We start from the raw sequence: 19,472 nt of genomic DNA on the forward strand, positions 1-19,472 counted from the left end.
TAAGATGAGGAGGGGCCAGGGGCCCTTGGCCCAACTCCCAGCTGGGGACCCACAGCTATTTGCACATGAGAGAGTAAAATGGCCAGGGGTGGAGCAGTTAAATTTCTGGGACTCCCTAACACAGGAGTCACATGCAACTGTGATTCCAAACCCTATTGGTACAGACCTAACAGGAGATGAAAGAGTTGATGGAATTAAGGGGCAAGTTTGGAAGAAAACTGGTAGCCTGAGCAGGTTTTTATGTGACATAGTAGCATCCTTTACTGAAAGTATTACAGGACTGCATATTATGTATGACTAGGAAACATTTCTATCTCGTACTATAAAACCAAAACCTGTTGGTTAAGTCTTAATGGAGGCTACATTTAGATTGGGAAAATATAGGAATGCAACAATTGATGGGATTAAGGTAAGAATTGTAATATTTAAACAGACATTATTATATGAAGTGATAGTGTCTCCTTTCCCTGAATGTATCATAAAGATTGGTATTGTCTGATTGGGAAACATTTTCCCTACCTAAAATTGTAAAGCAGAAGGCAAGTAAATCTGCTCTTCAGGAAATATTAATTGAACTTGCTAAATGAGAAGCAACAAGATTACCCAAGCCCACAAAAATTGTTTATTTCAAACAGTTTGGAATATAAAATGGAGTGCTGATAATAATAAATTCTCTTAACACTAGGCCTGTGTGAACCATAGACAAGCGCTTGTAGCAGAGTCTGTGAGCACTATCCAGCACCAACTACTAGGATACTGGACCAAGGATCTCCATTCTTCAGAAACAATTATTACCTGGCTATTGGACATTAATTTAAATGGCTCCTACGATTTCAATGCTTCAGGACATAAAACACTCTTAAAACTTGAATTATCCACAGTATCTTAGGTTATTTCAGAGAAATGCTGTAAACAGGGATGAGGGCAATCCCCAGAAGTTTCATAATAAAATGGGAATGGCTTATTTAGGAACATGCCGCAGGGGGAATGCAAGGAAGTATTCATGAGCAAGGAGCCTTTTCTCCCCTAGGATGAAGGTTGGAATCACCTGAGGAGTTACTTACTACACCTTACAACCACTTGAGTGATGTCCTCATAACAGCTCTCCATTTGCCGACAAAAAGCTTCTTGGCTTATTTATAATGTTATCAGTTGCAAGGTAAATAAACTGCACCCTGTTTGGAAGGTGGCCACTCTAATCAAAGAAAGTAAAAACAAGCTACGTGGGCTGAATTGCATGCTGGGTTTTTTACCAACTAGTGGTGGTCAAAGGCTTGGCCTATGGCCAGGTGGCATGGCAATCCTGTATAAGACAGATCCATGGAAATCACTTTGGAAACTGGGATACATTAAAGTAGGACATATTACTCATAAGAACCCCATTCCAGGATCTGAAAATAAGTGGAATCAACAAGTAGACAGCCTGGTGTGCTTGTCTGAAGTGACCAGCTGGATCCATGAAATGAAGGGACACTGGAGGACTGCAGCAATGCTGAGATTAATTGGATGTAGACATAGTCCTCTAGCACCCTCTGAGGCACAAAATGCCAGCAAGAACTGTTCTGACTGCCAGCTTAAGAAAAAGAGATTGCAGAGAGTTATAGGAAAGATTTCTTGCCGGGGGTGGGAAATTGCATATGCCTGGCAAAGAAGCATCAGCCTATGATGGTATATATGCTATATTTCACAATAAAAAAAGTAAAAAAAAAAAAAATTTGTGTCCCAAAGCTATTCTAATCACTTATTATTAGGAGCTTTTTTGAGATTCCATCAGATTTTCTAGATAGATGATCACGTCAACTGAAAATAAAGACAGTATTTATTTGTTTTCTTGCTTTACCAAACTGGCTAGAACCTTCAGTACAATGTCAAACAGAAATGGTGAGTGGACATCCTTGTTTCCTGATCTTAATAAAGCATTCAGCATTTCATCATTAAATATGATGTTACCAGTAGGATTTTCAGAGATGCTCTTTATCAAGTTGAGTAAGTTCCCTTCTATTCCTAGTTTTCTAGTAGTTTTCCTTCCATTTGTGGAATAAACGGAATCTGGTTATGATGTATTATCTTTTTATGTTGTTGGATTTGATAACACTTATTTTTTCTATCTAAATTCATGAGGGATGTCGGTCTGCACCTTTGTCTTCCTGTAACGACCTGCTTTGGTCTTAGCAGCAGAGTAATGCTGTCCTCATAGAATGAGCTAGGAATAACTTCCTCCTCTTTAATTCTCTGGAAGATTTTTGCATAGAATTGGTGTTATTACTGTTGTAAATGTTTGGCCTTGCCTGACAACATCTGCCTTTTAATTGGACTATTTAACCACTTATATTTAATGTAATTATATAGGGATTGGTTTACCATCTTACTATTTGTTTTCTAATCTGTTCTACATTCCCCCTTTCCTTTTACTGGCTTCTTTTGAATTAATGGAGTATTTATGATCCCATTTTATATCCTTTGTTGGCTTATTAGCTAAAACTTTTCACTGAGTTATTTTAAAGGATGCCACAGCATTTATGGTATACTTTAACTTACTACAATGGTCCACTTTATGTGATATTTTAATAGTTTATTATAGTGTAAGACTGGTTTAGTTTCCTAGGCTGCTCAAGCAAATACCATGAATGTTTGGCTTAAACAATGGGAATTTATTCACTCAGAGTTTTAAGACCAGGAAAATGTTCAAATCAAGGTATCATCAAGGTGATGCTTTCTTCTTGAAAACTGTGGCATTCTTGGGCTGACTGGTAGTGAAAATTTTACATTTTTCAAATTTGCTTCCTCTGTCACACGGCAAGGCACAAGGCGACAACTTCTGGTTTCTTCCTTCTCTTCCAGTTCTGTTTCAGCTTGCTTCTTGGGGCTTTTTCTCTCTTATAAAAGACTCCAGTAATAGGATTAAGACTCATCCTGAATGAGGCGAGACATACCTTAACTGAAGTTAGAATTGGAAATTAGAATTATGCTGTCATTCTTACCTAGTGTGTTTTTATTTCCCTAGTTGATTTTAAGACTTCTCTTTATCAACATGTGTGCTCATTTGAAACCATTACGTACTCCAGAAAAGCCATGTTTTAATCCTGATCCAATTTTGTGGGGGCAGCTGTTTCTTTTAATCCTGATTACTGTAGGGTAGAAACTTGATTAGATTATCACCAGTTCTGAGTGTGGCCTTTTGATTAGACAGAGATGTGACCCCACCTATTAAAGGTGGGTCTTGATTAGTTTACTAGAGTGCTTTAAAAGAGGAGACATTCTGGAGAAACTTCAGAGCAGATGCAGACACTTGGAGAACAATTGCTTCATAGCTGACAGAGGCAATGAGACCCAGTTGTTTGGAGATGCAGGGCCCAGGAGACATTGCCAAGTGCCTTCATGAGATGTTAAGTAAGCCAGAACCCAGAATTACATCCCGGAGGAGCAGAGTGAAAGCCCACAGATGCCAAGTGAGGAAACCCCCGAGGCTGAAAGCAGTGGAGCCTGGGAGCAAGGGACCAGCAGATGCTAGCCACATCCTTCCCAGCTGACAGAGGTGTTCTGGATGGCGTTAACCTTTCTTGAGCGAAGGTAACCTCTTACTGGTGCCTTGGTTTGGACATATTCTCAGCACTAGTACAGTCAACTTGTAACTTATTAAATTCCCTTTTGAAAATCTGTTCCATTTCTGGTATAATGCTTTCCAATAGCATTAGCAAATGAATATACTGTATCTCAGTTTACTAGGACTACTATATCAGAAATCCACACATCTGGAGATTTTAAACAGGCACAATCTATGATCTCGCAGTTCTGGAGGCTGGAAGTCTGAATCAAGGTATCAGCAGGGCCATGCTTCCTCTGAAATCTAGAATTCCAGTGATGGCTTGCTGAGAATCTGTGGCATAACTCAATTTCTGCCTCCATTACATGGCCACCTTCTTTATATCTCCTACTGGGAATCCAAATTTACTCTCCCTACAAGCATACCAGTCATAGTAGATTAGGACACACCCTAATGCAGTTTGGTCTCATTTTAACACTTTCCAAAGATCCTATTTCCAAACAGGATCACATTCAACAGGACTAGTTTTTACAGTTTGAACATATCTTCTGGGAAGACACAAATCAATCTATAGCACACAGGTTTTAAGCAATCTGATTATTACATGTCTTGGTATAATTTTCTCCAAGTTTCTTATAATTGGGCTTGGTTGACCTTGTATTTGTGGCTTTACATTTTTCAAATTTGGAAAAATTTTGGCCATTATTCCTTCAAATTTTCCTACTTCTTTCTCCTCTTTTTTTCAAGGACTTCTGTTAAACAAACTTTAGGCCTCCCAAAGCTCATTGATAATTGATTTTTTTTTCTTTCTAGATTATATATAGTCATTTCTATTGCTATATTGTTAAAGTTCACTTGAAATCTTTCTGAAATGTCTAATCTGTTGTTAATCTTATCTAGAGTACTCTTCTTATCAGACATTGTAGTTTTCACCTTTTCAAGTTCAATTTGGATCTTCTATCTTCCATGTTTCTACTTAAAACATATTCAATTCTGAGTTCATATTCCTGCCTTTTTGAATGGCAGGCAATTTCTGATTGGATGCCACACATTGTAAATTTTCCTTTGCTGGGTGGCAAAATGTTTTTATATATATTCTTGGGCTTTGTGATGCAGTTAAGCTGCTGGGAACAATATAATTCTTTTACCTATTGTTCTAAAGGTTTTTTATGTAGTACCAGGGAAACTTTTATTCTAAGGTAAAATTTTCACCACTTGCTAGGTCAAAGTCCTTCTGACTAGCCTACTTTTTGGACTATACACATATAGGTTTTCCATACTGGGTAAGGGGAACAGGGACTATTCTCAATGCTATGTTATCTTCTAATATCATTTTAATGTTTCAGCATAGTTCTTTGTCCTGCCTTGGGTAGTTTTTTCACATATATATGCTGGTCAATAACAAGGTGACAACTTGAGGGAGAGCCTCTGCAGATCTCCAGAGCATATGAATGTCTCTCTCCCTCTTCCTGCACAGTTCTCTTGCTCTAGTTCTCTGCAAACTCGAGTTGCCATAGCCTCCTTGGACTCAACCCTGGATTCAACTCAGCTCCATCTCCTCAAGTCAGAAAGACCTCTTGGCTCTGCCTGGATTCCTTCTCCCTGCATGTAGCCTGGACAATCTCTCCAGAAAGTAAGCTGGAGAAACTGTAGAACTTACTTCATTTATCTCTCATCTCTCAAGAGTCATTATCTTTCATTTCCTATGGTCAATGTCTTGATAAATATTGTTTCATATGTTATATCCACTTTTTTGTTCTTTTCCAATTTGTTTTAAATACATGAGAATATTTAAACTAGCAAAATCTTTTTAGATATTATAAGATGACACTGTGTTCGTCCCCCAAGAAAGACTTCTAAAAGGAACTTACATAGCATTTCTACAGTTCATGTGTTCTCTCTTAAGCCATTAAAGATATTTTATCAAGAAGCTACTTTCCAAACCAAAAAGCCATAATATTTTGTAAGGCATTTTTATCTTCTACAGACTGGACCAACCTAATCCCCAGCCTCACAGTTTGCTCTCAGGTATCCCCAGACTAGCAGCATTAGCATCTTCCAAGAATTTACCAGAAATGCAAACTCTCAGGCTCTACCTTAGACTCTAGGGTTAGAAATCCTGGGGGTATGGTCTAGAAATCTGTGTTTTAATAAGGCCTCTGCGTGATAATGATGAGCCAAATTTTTAAAACCACTGCTCTAGGGCAGTGGTTTCCAATCTGGGATAATTTTACTTTCTGAGAGAAGACTCCATTTTTACATTTTCCAGTACAGCAAGAAGTATCCCATTTATAATGAGCTTCCTAACTGCCTATTAAACTGAGTGCCACCAAAAACAATACACAGAAATTATACTTTCTTCTCTTTGCTTTGTACCCTTTCCTACAAGTCAAAACTAGACAGAGCAGATTCTATATAATACAATGCTCAATACAGTAATCATGATACTGATAATCATCTAAGTAAGCGAAGCCAGGAGCAGACTAAACACTAAGAACTTTATACTTTGTTGAACTACTACTAGGATACTTCTGAACACATGGCTGTGTAGACTGAAAAACAAGGCTTCAATATTTTGCAGCTACTCCATTAAGAGGTAGAGTCTATTTCCGTAATCTGTAGACTGGACTGGCTCTGTGATCTGCTTTGACTAACAGAAAGCTGCAAAGTGACATTGTCAGTTCCAGTTAAAGGCCTCAAGATGCCTTGCAGCTTTTGCCTTTAGCCTTTCTGACTGCTCCTGAGACCATAATGACATGAAGCCTGAAAGACCAATAATAAGAAATGGCCTAACTGAGAAACAAACAAACAAACAAAAAATCACATTTTAAGTCAATAAATTTGCAGACGGTTTGCTATATAGCAATAGACAATTGATAGTCTAAAGGAGGGCCACAGTAAAGAAAAAAATAGGGGTTTGGAAATTGCCAGAAGTGAACTTACACACAGAATGAGAAAATGAGAAATTAGGATACAAGTTGAGAATTTAATTAGGATTGAAGAAGCCAGCCACGTTTAATGAGATAGATAAGGCAGAAGGCAGGAACGTAGTCAACTCTTAAGGAATTAATTTCATTCAACCTAAGGGGCCTTTCCCTGGATAGAGTCTGTTCTAGTTTGCTAGCTGCCAGAATGAAACACACCAGAGATGGACTGGCTTTTAATAAAAGGGGACTTATTTAGTTAAAAACATATAGTTCTTCAGAGGAAAGGCAACTAACTTTCCACTGAGGTTCTTTCTTACGTGGGAAGGCACAGGATGGTCTCTGCTGGCCTTCTCTCCAGGCCTCTGGGTTCAAACAACTTTCCCCGGGGTGATTCTTTTCTGCACTTCCGAAGGCCTGGGCTGAGCTGTGAGTGCTGAGATGAGATATGCTGAGCTGCCTGGGTTGTGCTACTTGAGCTCTCTCATTTAAGCACCAGCCAATTAAATCAAACATCATTCACTGCAGCAAGCAGTCTCCTAGTCGACTGCAGATGTAATCAGCAACAGATGAGCTTCACATGCCATTGGCTCATGTCACAGAACTAGGCACCTTCACCCAGCCAAGTTGACACCTGAACCTAACTACCACACAGTCAGATCAATCTGGATAGGTTTAATTCAGAAGAGCTTTAATTCAGAAGATTCTTACACTTAAAAGGACCAAAGGGCATTAAATCAGGGCCACTTATTTTGTCAGAGGTTCTTGTCTGAAGTTAGTGTGAAAACTTTGCCCTCATGTAGATTTCAGTCTCTCTTAGGGGTTTCAGATTCTTATTAGCTAAATATAGGTTTCTTCATTCAGGAGCTTATTAGGTTTTCTCTGCTTCAGTTCTCCTCTACCAGGGTATTCTGCTACAGCTCTCAAGTATTTCCAGTAGGAAAAAGGATCTCAATGTAATTATATAACAGAATAAACCTTTTAACTTTCAGAGGTGGTTATTATATATAAGTTGAATTGTTGTGAACAAACTATTATAAAGTTATTTCCTTGGATATAAGGGACTAAAAGAGACTCACCTGATTCATAAAATGCTCCATAACATTAATGAGCTGATAACCAAAGCTTTCTAAATCTGTATCAAAACCCACATATATCATACATGAGATCTATCTATCCTTTTTCCAGGAAACTAGAACAGAAAGGAAGACCCACCGGAGGTCTGGATATATAAACTAGAAAAATGATTTCAAGGATGCGGGGCATTCCCAACAGATAAGAGATCATTCTTGTACTGAGGGAATAAATATGGCTCTTCTTACTTTAAGATAAAGGGCTGGGAAGGAAAGCCAGATAAAATGCCTATCTAATATACTATAAGCCCTTTGAAAAGATGTGTTTCTGGAACCTGACCAAATCCTGCTGTATTTCCATAATTAGCACAACGATTTCCCCATAAATAAATAGTAGTTCTGAAATATTAGCCAATCTAAACAGTATTAACAAAAGCCAGGTAAAGGCAGCTGATTTTGTGGAGTCTATAGTTTTAGTTAAAAATCATAGCAAATCTGGGTATTCAGGTGGCCTTATACATATGCCCTTTTTCACCTAGAGATTTTCCTTATTGAGCTTTTCTATGTAGGATTTTGTTTTAACTAGGTAATTAGCAAGGAGATTCCAAACTTTTGAAAAAGAATTTTGAAGACAATGTCTTGAATGTCTTCTCCATCGTCCTTTGTACAGAAACTTGAATCGTAAAGATTACAAAGCCAAATTTTTCTCATTTAAAAAGTAAAAAAAGGGTGAGAACGCCTGTTCTATGCACTTAGAAATAAGGAGAAATAATTATTCAAAGATGCTGGAAATGATAAACATCTGTAAAAAAGCAAAATTATGATGTGTGGTTTATTCATATTTGAATGTTACCTCTTCCCTTGCTATCCTTAGTTCTAAATTGAGCATCCCTTCCACACTTCAGACATGTCATATTACCCTGTTTTAATTTCTTCATTCCACTTATTTGATCAGTACTATCCAATGCCTAGAATGGTGCTAGACATAGCAGATGTTCAACAATTACTTGTTGAATGAATATGCACTTAGTTTAGTGAAGCAGTTTTCCATTTATTTTAAATAAAAAACGTGACAGAACAAGGGCCAATAGTAATATGCTTCTTTATTATTACTTCAGTTTGAAAAATTAATGATATATTGCAGTTTAATTTAAAAATACTAAAAATTTGCTTTCTTTGTGTGAGCAATGTTTGTTTAAACGTGTCAAAGGTTCTTATCTTCACTTTAATGGATATAATTTCAAGTGATTTGGTATACATAAGAGTAAAAACAAATCTGAAATAGTTTTTCAACGTTAATAAAATGGATAGAGAAATCAAAACCTGTCCAAAATTTTGAAAAAGTCTCAACTTCTGGAACGTCTATGAATTACCTTAGTTAAAATTCAGCAGATTAAATATGAAAACTATTATGGAGCAAAAGAAAACATTTTGAGAAGTAAAACGACAAGATAAAGAATTAAGGTGGAGGGTGCAAGGGTGGTTCAGTGGTAGAATTCTTGCCCGCCATGCAGGAGACCCGGGTTCGGTTCCTGGCCCATGTACTTCCCCCAAAAAACAAACCAACCAACCAATAAAAACAAACTAACAAAAATTCAACAAATGGTGCCGCAGTAATGGGATACTCACATGGAAAAAGAATGAAATATGATTACTGCCATACAGTATACAAAAAAAAAAAAAAAGGATTGAGGTGAATTCTAATTATAGGAAAAGGTGACTACTACAGCTTCCATTTCTTTATTCACCACACTTGTCTTATAAATGTATGTTACAGCTTTTATGTATGTACATACTGTTCAGAGTTGAATGGTTATGGGTAAACTAATAAAAAGATGGGGATGAGAATTGGAGAATATCCATTTCTTCCAAATTTTACAAACAAAATAGCTACCTTATTAAGCACTTACTGGATTCCAGGTATTAAATTATTTGCAACAAAAAGCAGAACTTGAATTCACACACTTAGCTCTAACTCTAGAGTGTTTAACCAGTAGATTAGACTGAGACTGACTCTGAGGATAAATTAACCAGAATGTAATTTTAATCTTTCCACAGCTGTACAACTGTAATACATGCCAACTCTTGACTTAAAACAATACCCAAAGATCAGTTATCTCCAACAGAAGTCTGAAAATCTCATCACAACCTCAAAGAAGCCCTCCTTCAGGTGACCTAGGCTCATTTCTTTAGACATACCCTTCTGACACAAGATAATTAATTGCAGCACTGAAAAACCAAGGTGAGGTTTTAATCAAAACTTGCTACTTAATTGCCCCCTAACTCTACATTTTCCCAAAATCATAAAATCTTCAAAATGATCACTGAATATAAAGAAAAATAAGACTTTCCAATGTTGCGAGACCTGTTCTATTGTCCAAGTAACAACAGCAACAAAATAAAAAACCTGCTAGTCAAAGTAGTTAAGCAAAACCTTCTACTCAGAAAAAACTGCCTGAAATAAAACATTTCTGCCTGGTATACTATGAATTATTAGCATCAGATTCCAAAATTTGGAAAAACTAGAAACCTGAGCACTGATATTTAATTATTTATAAAGCAGCCACAAATTCAAGTTTCTTGTTCCTAACCATATTGTCATTCTTTGAAATGGCATAAAATCCAGGTTTTAAACTTTTGCCTTATATATACTTTCAAATATTTATTATGAAGGGTACACACACACACACACACACACACACACACACAGTGGGAGACGGTAAGTGGACCTTGAAAACTAACTGGTCACCCATCAGTTATTATTAAGCAGATTCCAGAAGTTGGAAAATGCCTGTGTCAGAATTAGACATAATATAAGATATGCTTAAAAGTAAATGTGCTTCAGTTTTAAGGATGCTGCGTGCTTGAATTCAGCATCAAGGAACACAACCAACAACTAGGAAAAAGTGTAATGAATTAGAAATCGGCTCGATACAATGGGGCAATTTTAATAATCCAATTTGCAAAGCCCAAATAAAGTATTTTCAAAAGTGTTTAAAAAAGAAAAAGTGAACATTAGCTTTCCTTTATAAATGTATGTAAACAGAAGATTACATTCAATGTATCTATCTGGTTTGCTAAAACTCTTTAATGAGAAATGGCCTTATTTAATTATTCACCAAGCTGAAATCTTAGAACACTTTTCTTTCCTCATTCTTCAAACTGCTTTTATAATCGGAGTCTATACCAGCAACAAGATTTGTTTATACATTTATCTTTATATTGTTTACCATTCCTCTTCATTTAAAAAGCAGCTTTAAAAACTGTAACAAACTGACATCAAATAACCTGATTATCCCATTAGCACGTTTTAAAATTATACCAAAATATTCCTCCATCCAAACCTACTGTCATCTAAATATGTTCTATTTACTCCAGTAATTCTTTATTGAATAAGAGTAATTTTTAAATGGGAACTAAATAGATTATCAGGCTGAAGCTTATTCTATTTTCTATCAGATTATAAGATAATCAGGGTAATGAACACAAGAGAGGTAAGAGGATGACCAAGTCTTACCTTTATCAGCTGCTACTTTTTCTACACATCTGAAAGAAATGAGAATCATAAATATTAAACGAGCAATCTTGTACATTTTCTTAAAATGCAAATATTTCTCTCTCATAACAAGAAAAAAGCATCTAGAATAGTGATGTCCAACAGAACTTTCCACAATGGAAATGTTTTATATCTGCACTATTGAATACAGTGGCCACGTGTGCCACTGAGCACTTGAAACAGCTAGTGTAAGGCAACTGAACTTTTTATTTTGAACAATGTAAATTTAAATAGCCACATGTAACTATAATATCTGATAGTACAGATGATTGTATCTGTCAGAGTAGTGCATCATGTAAAATAGTTATTTTTAACTATAAAACACATTAATAAAAAGAAAAATATAGTTAATTTTGTCAGATGTGATTCCATAAGTGCTTATATAAGATTTTTCACAAACACAGTAAGTTTAGTTGGAATAACTGGATCTAAAATACTTCAGCCAAAAAAAGGGGACAAAGGAAGAGTAGACAGATGAGGTAACCATGGCAAAATCTCAGCAGCTGTTGAACCTAGGTGATACAGGGATTTCATTATACTATTTTATTTATTTTATAAATATTTGACAATACTCATTATAAAAACTTTATGAAAATAAAAAGAAAAAACTAAAATTGCTTGTTGAACCCATCTCAAAAATCTATTTCTAAAAAGGCAATAGATAGACCCCACAAAATAATATAACTTGCACTGTACAAATCAGAGAGCAATAGTAAAGAGTTTAAAGTTTTCAGCCTACAGATCAGAAGAAATGTCCTTTCCATATTTTTAATGGAAAATTTCTATCATATATAAATGCTGAATACAGATGACTCTCCCTAAACCCATTACACAAATTAAAAAGTCAACATGCCTTGGATCTTTGTCATAAAATCTCTCTGAGCAATACAAAAGTTTTTTGGAAAAGTAAACTTCTTCTGTTCTTTTTAAGAAAGAATAGCTATCTTTTTTTTGTTCCATGTTTTTTGAAAACCTTGGTGTTATTTTATTTTAAATGTTATTACCAATGTCCCAATTAACATGAGATAACTACTAATCTTAACTGTAAATGAAGAGATTGAAATAATTGCTAAATTTTTAAAACATTAAACAAAACATTCCTATTACTGCACTGTTCACCCTAGAAGGAAAACTTAGTATTTCAGTCTTGTATAATTGAAGATTTCTTCAAAGAGCCCTAAGTTTTTCAATTCGGAGTATTACTGCCTCTTTGTTCTCACTACTGATGACACTCATGTCTTTCTGACAACAGGCATTAACAAGAAATCAACACCCACAGGTTTATAATTTTACTTTTAGCAAGAAAATATACCAAAAATGGAATTCCATGTACCAGAAAATAAATAGTACAGTATTTGTTTTTTAACTCTGTAATTCACACGAATCTGGAAGACCTTTAAAAATACAAGTCTGGGCTAATTTAACAGCTAAGTTAGAAGTTTTAAAGGGTATTTGTTATTGTAGTTTTAAATTCTGAAAATCACAGGATAAACGGAGGACTATTAAAGGTGGCCTAGGAAGCAGGATGTTTTAACTTATAAATTGGAAAAACTGCATCTCAAAACAACTACACCAATGTTAGTATATGAGATTTCTGTTGGATATATTTATTAAAAAATTAAACAAGCGTATATAAATTTCTGTATTTATATATAAATAACTTTGTAGTGGCGAATAACTTTGCAGTGACGAATGATCAGCCTAATTTTTAGAAAGTACTGAATATATAACCACTCTTTAAATTTGGTTTAAGTTAAAGCCTAGAAGTCTGATAGCCTTCTAGGCTTTAACTTATAATGATCCCCAACATTTGATTTTATGTCTTGCCTTGAGCAAGATCCACTGACACATAAAAATTCACCTTCACTCACAAGTACTTCCTATTTTTCCCATTAACTTCTGAACATTTCAATGCAAGTAGAAAAAAATGTGTTATAAGTTTAAAGAAGTTTATGAAAACTGTATCCTATTTTCACCCAACTATAAATTAAAACTCATTTCACAAATTCACAGAATATCAGATTATAGATGAGGAATCAGATATCAAAAGATTATTAATGACTTGCCTAAGGCTATTTAATGAGCATGATACAAAGCTGGGTCTTGAAACTTGGGTTTTCTGACTAAAGCCAAACACTTCTTTCACTATAGCATTTTGCCTTCTAACAGAAAGCGATTTCAATCAATCTCCAAATCTCTATATTCAATTGCCCTTTTAAGCTGTTGTATGCTTTGTTGTCTCTTAATCAAAAGAACAAATGTAGGCATTAAACAGTTGATGACTGGGATTTTTGTTAAGGGAAAAAGCTGGGATATGGAAAAGGACCTGAATAGAACAATATGGAGATTAAACCTCTTACATCCTTTTTTTTTTTTTTTAACTGTCACAATATAATTTGGAAAACAGAGATAGATCAAGATCGGAAGACACCTGAACATGGTTCAGTTCAGTAACTGATACTAAAAACCTCCTGAAATGTCTTATTGAATTAAAGGATTAAACTATGTAGGAGAATTTGCAGTGCTAAATGCATTTTATCAAACGGCAAATTTGTAAACCATGTACATGTTTGACAAATCTCCACTAATCAACGCATCATCCCTTACACTGCAAGGTCCTGGCCCATGTTTCACTTATCTCTATATTCCTTAGGAACTCAGCACAATACTAGATCCAGTTACTGCTCAGTCAGGATTTGCTAAGCTGAACTGCTTGAGGACTCTAAGGAGTTCCAGACCATGCAATAAATCGAAAACGTGTAACAAAAACATTATGAAGAACATTTAACAATCTGATCACGACTTAATTATTTTAAATAGACAACGCTGAGAGAAGGTAAAAGAACAGGATTATTGCTACTGTCTTTAATGATACTAGATGAGAGAGAGGGGGATACTAAGTATTAAGACTATTTCTTTCTTCCCACAAGTAATATTGTGGAGAAACTGAAGCTATTTAATCAAGACATCTTCAAGACCCTTTTGATAATTTCAATTGTTAGTATCTTTATACTATGGAAGTGCAAAGACTCAGCAGTTTTAACCAAGACTTAGGGAAAAAATAAACCATGACAGTGGGCAAAACTACTAACCTATGCATAATTACCTTGAGATATCATTTTTATAAGTAAAATTGGTAGAACAATGGGGGAAGGGAAGGGTATGTAGCAGTAAGATTTAACTCTAAAGTGGTAGGTGAAAAGGGGAGAGAATTTAAAGATTATTTTAAGTATTAACCCCCCATGGATGATGAAGGAAAAAGGTGAAAATTTAGATTTTGTAGAATTTGCAGAAATTTACATGAAAACATATTACATACCACTCTATCATACCATTATCATTCAAAACATTAACTTTTTATTAAGTATTTATTATGTACTAGGCACTGTTAAGTATTTCACGTGCCTTATTCTCACACACTTATGTGGTCAGCATTAACATTAATCCCATTTTCCAGATAAGGAAACTGAGGCACAAATAGGTTAAGAGATTTCCTCATGGAATTCAACTCCAAATAAAGCTAATGATAGATCTTTCCAAATTTATATGAAGGTAAATAGGAGGTTTAAAACTTTTGTGAACCCTAAAATGCAACTACAGTTACACAGAATTCTAACTGCAGCCGTGTGGTTTTGTAAGCACAGATTTTTGTTGTCTACAGAAAAAAAGGACACAATAAATTCTCTATATTAAGTGATTAAAATATTTGAAGGCACATCTAATGAAATATGGTGCTTCTGAATTTTATCCTTATCTTGAGAGGCATCTTAGGCAAACATGGCAAGTCACAGACATAACTTTTAATTTCAGAAGAGGTCTATTTACTTACAAGCTTTCACTCTACCGGGTCGGATATAACCCACATCTTACCCCTATCCTAAGTGGGTAGGGGGGTGGGTTGGCACTTAAAACTATGTGTTTTCCCATCGTCAATTTCTCCTGTTCTTCCTAACTTTCTTCCACGTGAAAGTCAAATGAAACAGAAATTTTCAGTAATAATTCCAATCGCTATGGGACTAATTTCTAGAATTTAAAAAGTCTGCTGCTTCGGAATTCTTAACAAGGGCATTACTTTAATTAAAAGTTCAAAATCGTTGTTAACGGTTCCTGTTAACTCTAGGTAATAAAGGAGTATCTCTCAATTTAATTTTAAAGATGAAGTTGGTACATTAAAACAAATGCAAAAATAAATAAATACATGCTACGGGTAAAAGAAAGAAAACCGACTGATTCTGTCATAGGAAAGACCCCACATTTAACAAAATTGGCAAAGCCCCGTTTTTACACCTACCAAAAAGCGTCAGATCTCTAAAAAGCAGGAAAAGTAATGCGAAAATCTAGAATAGTTAAAAAGAAAAGCTACACAAAAACGCTAGGACAATCGGCTCTTGCGTTAATGAACGGGAAGATGGGGGCTAAGCTCCTGCTGCTGATTTCCTAATGAAGTGATGCAATAGTAGAGAGGCGCTGTCAGAGGGAAAAGGAAAGGCTGACAAAAGGGGTGCAGATGCCAGAAGGCGGGATAGACCTTAGAGGTGGGCCACTAAGGGAACAGAGGGGTGAATTCCAGAGAGGATGGTTACAGGGAGCGGGCCAGCGGCCTGACTGGCAGAAGGCCCCAGGGGGTGGGGGGTAGGAGGGCGCAGGAAAGTGATAAGACCGGTAATAGGGAAACGGTGTGACATCAGGCGTGCGGAGTCGGCAGGGGGCAGAGCAGGCAGGATGTCACGTGGAGCGGGCGCTACGGGAGCCGGGAGGGTTGCGTGAGGACAGAGGGGGGTCTTACCCACCGCCTGAAAGACTGCATTACTCACAAGAGTCTCGGACTCCTCTTGCCCTGAGCTGGAGATGGGGGCTTCGCGGCCTGGGACTGCTGCCCTGAGGCGTCGAGAGGCCTGGCGCTGGGGCTGCTCCTCCGCCGGCGGGGATACTCGGCCTTCCTCCGGCGGGACACAGCGGCGGCGGCGGCGGCCGCAGCGGCCCGTCCCCGGTCCCGACCTCCCCTCAGTACGCGGCTGCTGGTAGTTCCCGCAGGCGCCGCCGCCGCCGCCGCCGCCTCAGGAGGCCGTTGCTGAGGCTCCTCCGGAGCCGCGTTGGCCGCCGCCGCCGCCTCTCCCCCTTCCTGATCCTGCTGCTCCGGGGGTCTCGGCGGCTCTTCTGTCTCCCCCGGCATCGGGCTCGTCCGTCCCCCACCCCCTCGTCCCAGGCGGCGGAGGCGGCGGCGGCGGCGGCCGCGGCGCTGCTCCCCCCGCCCCCCTCGCCTCCCGGAACGTCGGGCTCACTCTCTCCCTGCGCTCCTCTTTTCCCCCCCTCCCCTTCGCCCGGCTCCGAGCGCGCCCCCCCCCCCGGTCCCCTGCCACTCAGGACCCGCGGCAGCTGGCGGCGCGCGCGCGCCCGCCACGGACACTAAGCGGGCCAATCGGGGTGGAGGAACAGGCTTCTGGCCCCGCCCCTCGCGGCTTCACACGCTGCGACGTATCGGGTTCCCGCCCCTCACCCTTTCCTTCAACCAATCAGGAAACGGCTCCAAGGGAGCGCGCGAGGTTTCCTTCCCCGCGTACCCGCTCTCACCGTTAATCGGCTGCGTCTCGCGACAATCCCTAGGTGACCTTTTCTCCCCCTTCCGGATGTCAGCGCGCGCTGAGGGCAGTGGGAGGGGCAGGTCTCACAAGAGAAGTCGGTGGGAAGAAAACCACCCCTTTCCCCGCCTCGCACGCACCCTGAACTGGCTGCGCGCGCACCTGCCTCCCTAAGGAGCCGTTCATGCCACAAGGGCTCTATCTTCCTCAGACCGCGGAAGCAGCCTGGGCATCTTTCGGCCTCCACCCCGCGTCCACTTTCCTGTCTCTGGCTTTTCTGTCCCCAGCGCCGCCAGGTCTTGCAGGGAGACGGGGTCAGTTTTTTGAGCTGGCGCTTCTCCTTTAAGAAAAAAAAGCCCCGTCGGCTGCCGGATGAAAGTCTCTGACAAAATGGCGGTAGTAGCACGGAGGTGGGGTCATGGTGGGCGAGGAGAACCCGCCTCGTAGTGCATGCGCATGGTCACCTTTCCCAAAGGCATTCTGGGGGATGAAGTCCTGTTCGTGGGATGCTGCGGGGAAAAGACACGAAAGCTGAGTCTGAGAGGATGCTGGGAGTTTTGGGCTGTTGCATGCCGGGAAAGATAGTTTGCTCTCTTTCTGCAGCCAGCGTTTGCTTTTCCAGGATGGCCGTGGTTCCGGATTGGGCCGTGACCCGTGCGCGAATCCGGGCCCAAATGTTGAGCCAGTTAGTGGTCTGAACGGGCTGGAGGTTTTTTTCCTTCGTTTTGTACTTTTTGCTTAGCACTAGCGTAGTATTTCCAGGGTTGCCACGTAATGCCTCTTACTTTGGTTTGGTCGGGGGAAACCTCCTTTGGGACCGACCAGCGTTCACGTTTACATTTATTCGTCTTGTCATCCTGTGACCCACTGACCTCTGAGCTTTTAGAGGGCGAGGACTGGATCTGGTTCTGTTGGGTCCTTGGGGACCTAGCGCAATGCCCAGCGCTCAATTGGTTTTTAATAAAAGTTTGTGAAACGCATTGTAGGTTTTCTTTTCTGCCAGACGTCGTTGGGATGCCACCTGCTGAAATTTAGACCTTGAGCTGGAGAGAGAGGTGAGGGGTTGTTCGCGTGACCTCAGTGATCTACCCGGAGTGAACTCCCTTATGTTCCCCGCCCTGAAGCCGCCTACTTCTGCGGTTTACAAATGGTTTTGCTGCACAGGAAACGCGGTCAGAATAGTAGCTTCTTCAGAACTTGATTATCTGCGCAGTAGTGGGTGCAGCTAAGTTGTCTTCCTGATGCGTCAGAAGGGAGTTTCCATGTGCTCATCATAAGTTGTAACCGGAGATGCAGTGGGCTACTAGTATCCCTTCCTCTCATCCTTCCAACCATTATAAACAAGGACTGATTTATAAGACCAGTCCTTTTACCGTGCAAAACGAAGTATCCTGGAATAAAAGCCCCAGAAGAAAAAGGATGGGAACAAGATATGGGGACCCAATTCGAAATTTCATATTAAACGTTCAGTTAAACTGTAGGCTGAGTCCAACATTTGCAAATCAAGTGCTAAAATGCATTTTTCCTTCCAGTATTTTGGCTCAGTAACCGTTCCAGTTAGGCAAATCTTTAATATTCTCTACTGGGTGTTTTACACTTTCACAGGGCTACTGTCATTTTCAGTTCTAAAAACTGGCAAAGTTGGATGGGAAGTTTTTTCCAAACGCTTGCTCGCTGTGAGCAGCCTTAGAACAGCACTGACACCCAATGGCTGCTCAAAGTAATGCAGATTGGGAATTTCCTTTACATTTAAAAAAAAAGTCTTAGAGACACATTGAGCTGGAAAATGAATAATTCCTTTAGATCAATGTAAAAGAAAAAGACCACTGTGTTGCTGAGGAAGGATTTCAGGCTTTGAATTCAAGTCTGAATTTTTAGCAGCTTATCTATTAGCTAAATCTATTTCACCCACTGGTAAAAATGGGAAAAATATGTATTCTGCAGGGCCATAATTTAAGTTCTTTCCATACTATCTTCTCAGAGTAGGTATTTGGTAAATGGGTTATCTCATTCAAGGTGAGTAAAATCACAGTGGTATAAAAGATGAAAGTTAATCTTGGCTCACTTTTCACAAAAACTGTTACAAGGCAATTTAACTAGGCTGGGATTTAAGCTTAATTAGACTGTCAGATTCTTAGCACCTGTTGTCTTAAAACTTCCAGCTTCGTTCTTTCATGACTCCTATAAATGTTTGCATTTTGGACCCATGAAATAAGCCAGGCCTTGAAAATCCAAACATGACTAAAGTCTAAACCTTCCAGCTTCATTGTTCATGACCCTTATAAATATTTGCATTTTAGACTCCTGAAATAAGCCAGGCTCTGAAAATTCAAACATGCTTAAGCCTCTGCCCTGCCTCTAAAGGATTTACAATCTATTCAGAAAAGCAGCCAAGCCTAATTTCTCAATAATTAGATAAGCAAAGATAGCAAAATGAATTGGTGTTAGTTGACTCTGATGGAAATTTTATGGAGACTATGCCTCCATGGTCCCCCAGAGATACAGAAAAAAAAAAAAAAAAAGCTTCCTGCTGCATAAAGTGGGATGTTCACACTGGGGAAAAAAAAAAAACTTACGTGCAAATCTGCCATTCCCATGGATTCAAGATGTATCCTGGCATGTAGTAGGTGCTCAAATTTTGCTAAGTTAATTTTGAATCTCATCACCCTTGCAAATGCACTGCCAGAACTCAAATCCTACTAGTGCCTTTCTTTTGTCAGTTTCATTTCATTTTTAAAGTTGTGACCTACAAAAAGTTTTTTTTTTTTAAGTCACCAAATCAAAAGAGAGGAAGTG

General features: G+C 38.8%; 2 protein-coding genes across 3 annotated transcripts in view; one reads left to right on the plus strand and one right to left on the minus strand.

Annotated features, from left to right (window-relative positions):
• The window catches only part of ZFP91 (ZFP91 zinc finger protein, atypical E3 ubiquitin ligase), a 52,552-nt gene extending 36,207 nt beyond the window's left edge, over window positions 1–16,345 (minus strand). Inside the window, exons 1-2 of the mRNA XM_077116184.1 lie at window positions 15,912–16,345; window positions 11,059–11,087 (exon numbers count right to left, since the gene is read on the minus strand). Of these exons, the coding sequence (XP_076972299.1) occupies window positions 11,059–11,087; window positions 15,912–16,270 (388 nt within the window). The 5' untranslated portion in view covers window positions 16,271–16,345. The remainder of the gene's footprint in view (window positions 1–11,058; window positions 11,088–15,911) is intronic.
• The window catches only part of LPXN (leupaxin), a 49,299-nt gene continuing 45,378 nt past the window's right edge, over window positions 15,552–19,472 (plus strand). For both annotated transcript variants that reach the window (XM_077116185.1, XM_077116187.1), the window contains exon 1: window positions 15,552–15,632. In XM_077116185.1, coding sequence (XP_076972300.1) covers window positions 15,605–15,632 — 28 coding nt within the window. In that variant the 5' untranslated portion in view covers window positions 15,552–15,604. The remainder of the gene's footprint in view (window positions 15,633–19,472) is intronic.

This window comes from Tamandua tetradactyla, chromosome 9, assembly GCF_023851605.1.
Source record: "Tamandua tetradactyla isolate mTamTet1 chromosome 9, mTamTet1.pri, whole genome shotgun sequence".
NCBI classification, from domain to species: Eukaryota; Metazoa; Chordata; class Mammalia; order Pilosa; family Myrmecophagidae; genus Tamandua; species Tamandua tetradactyla.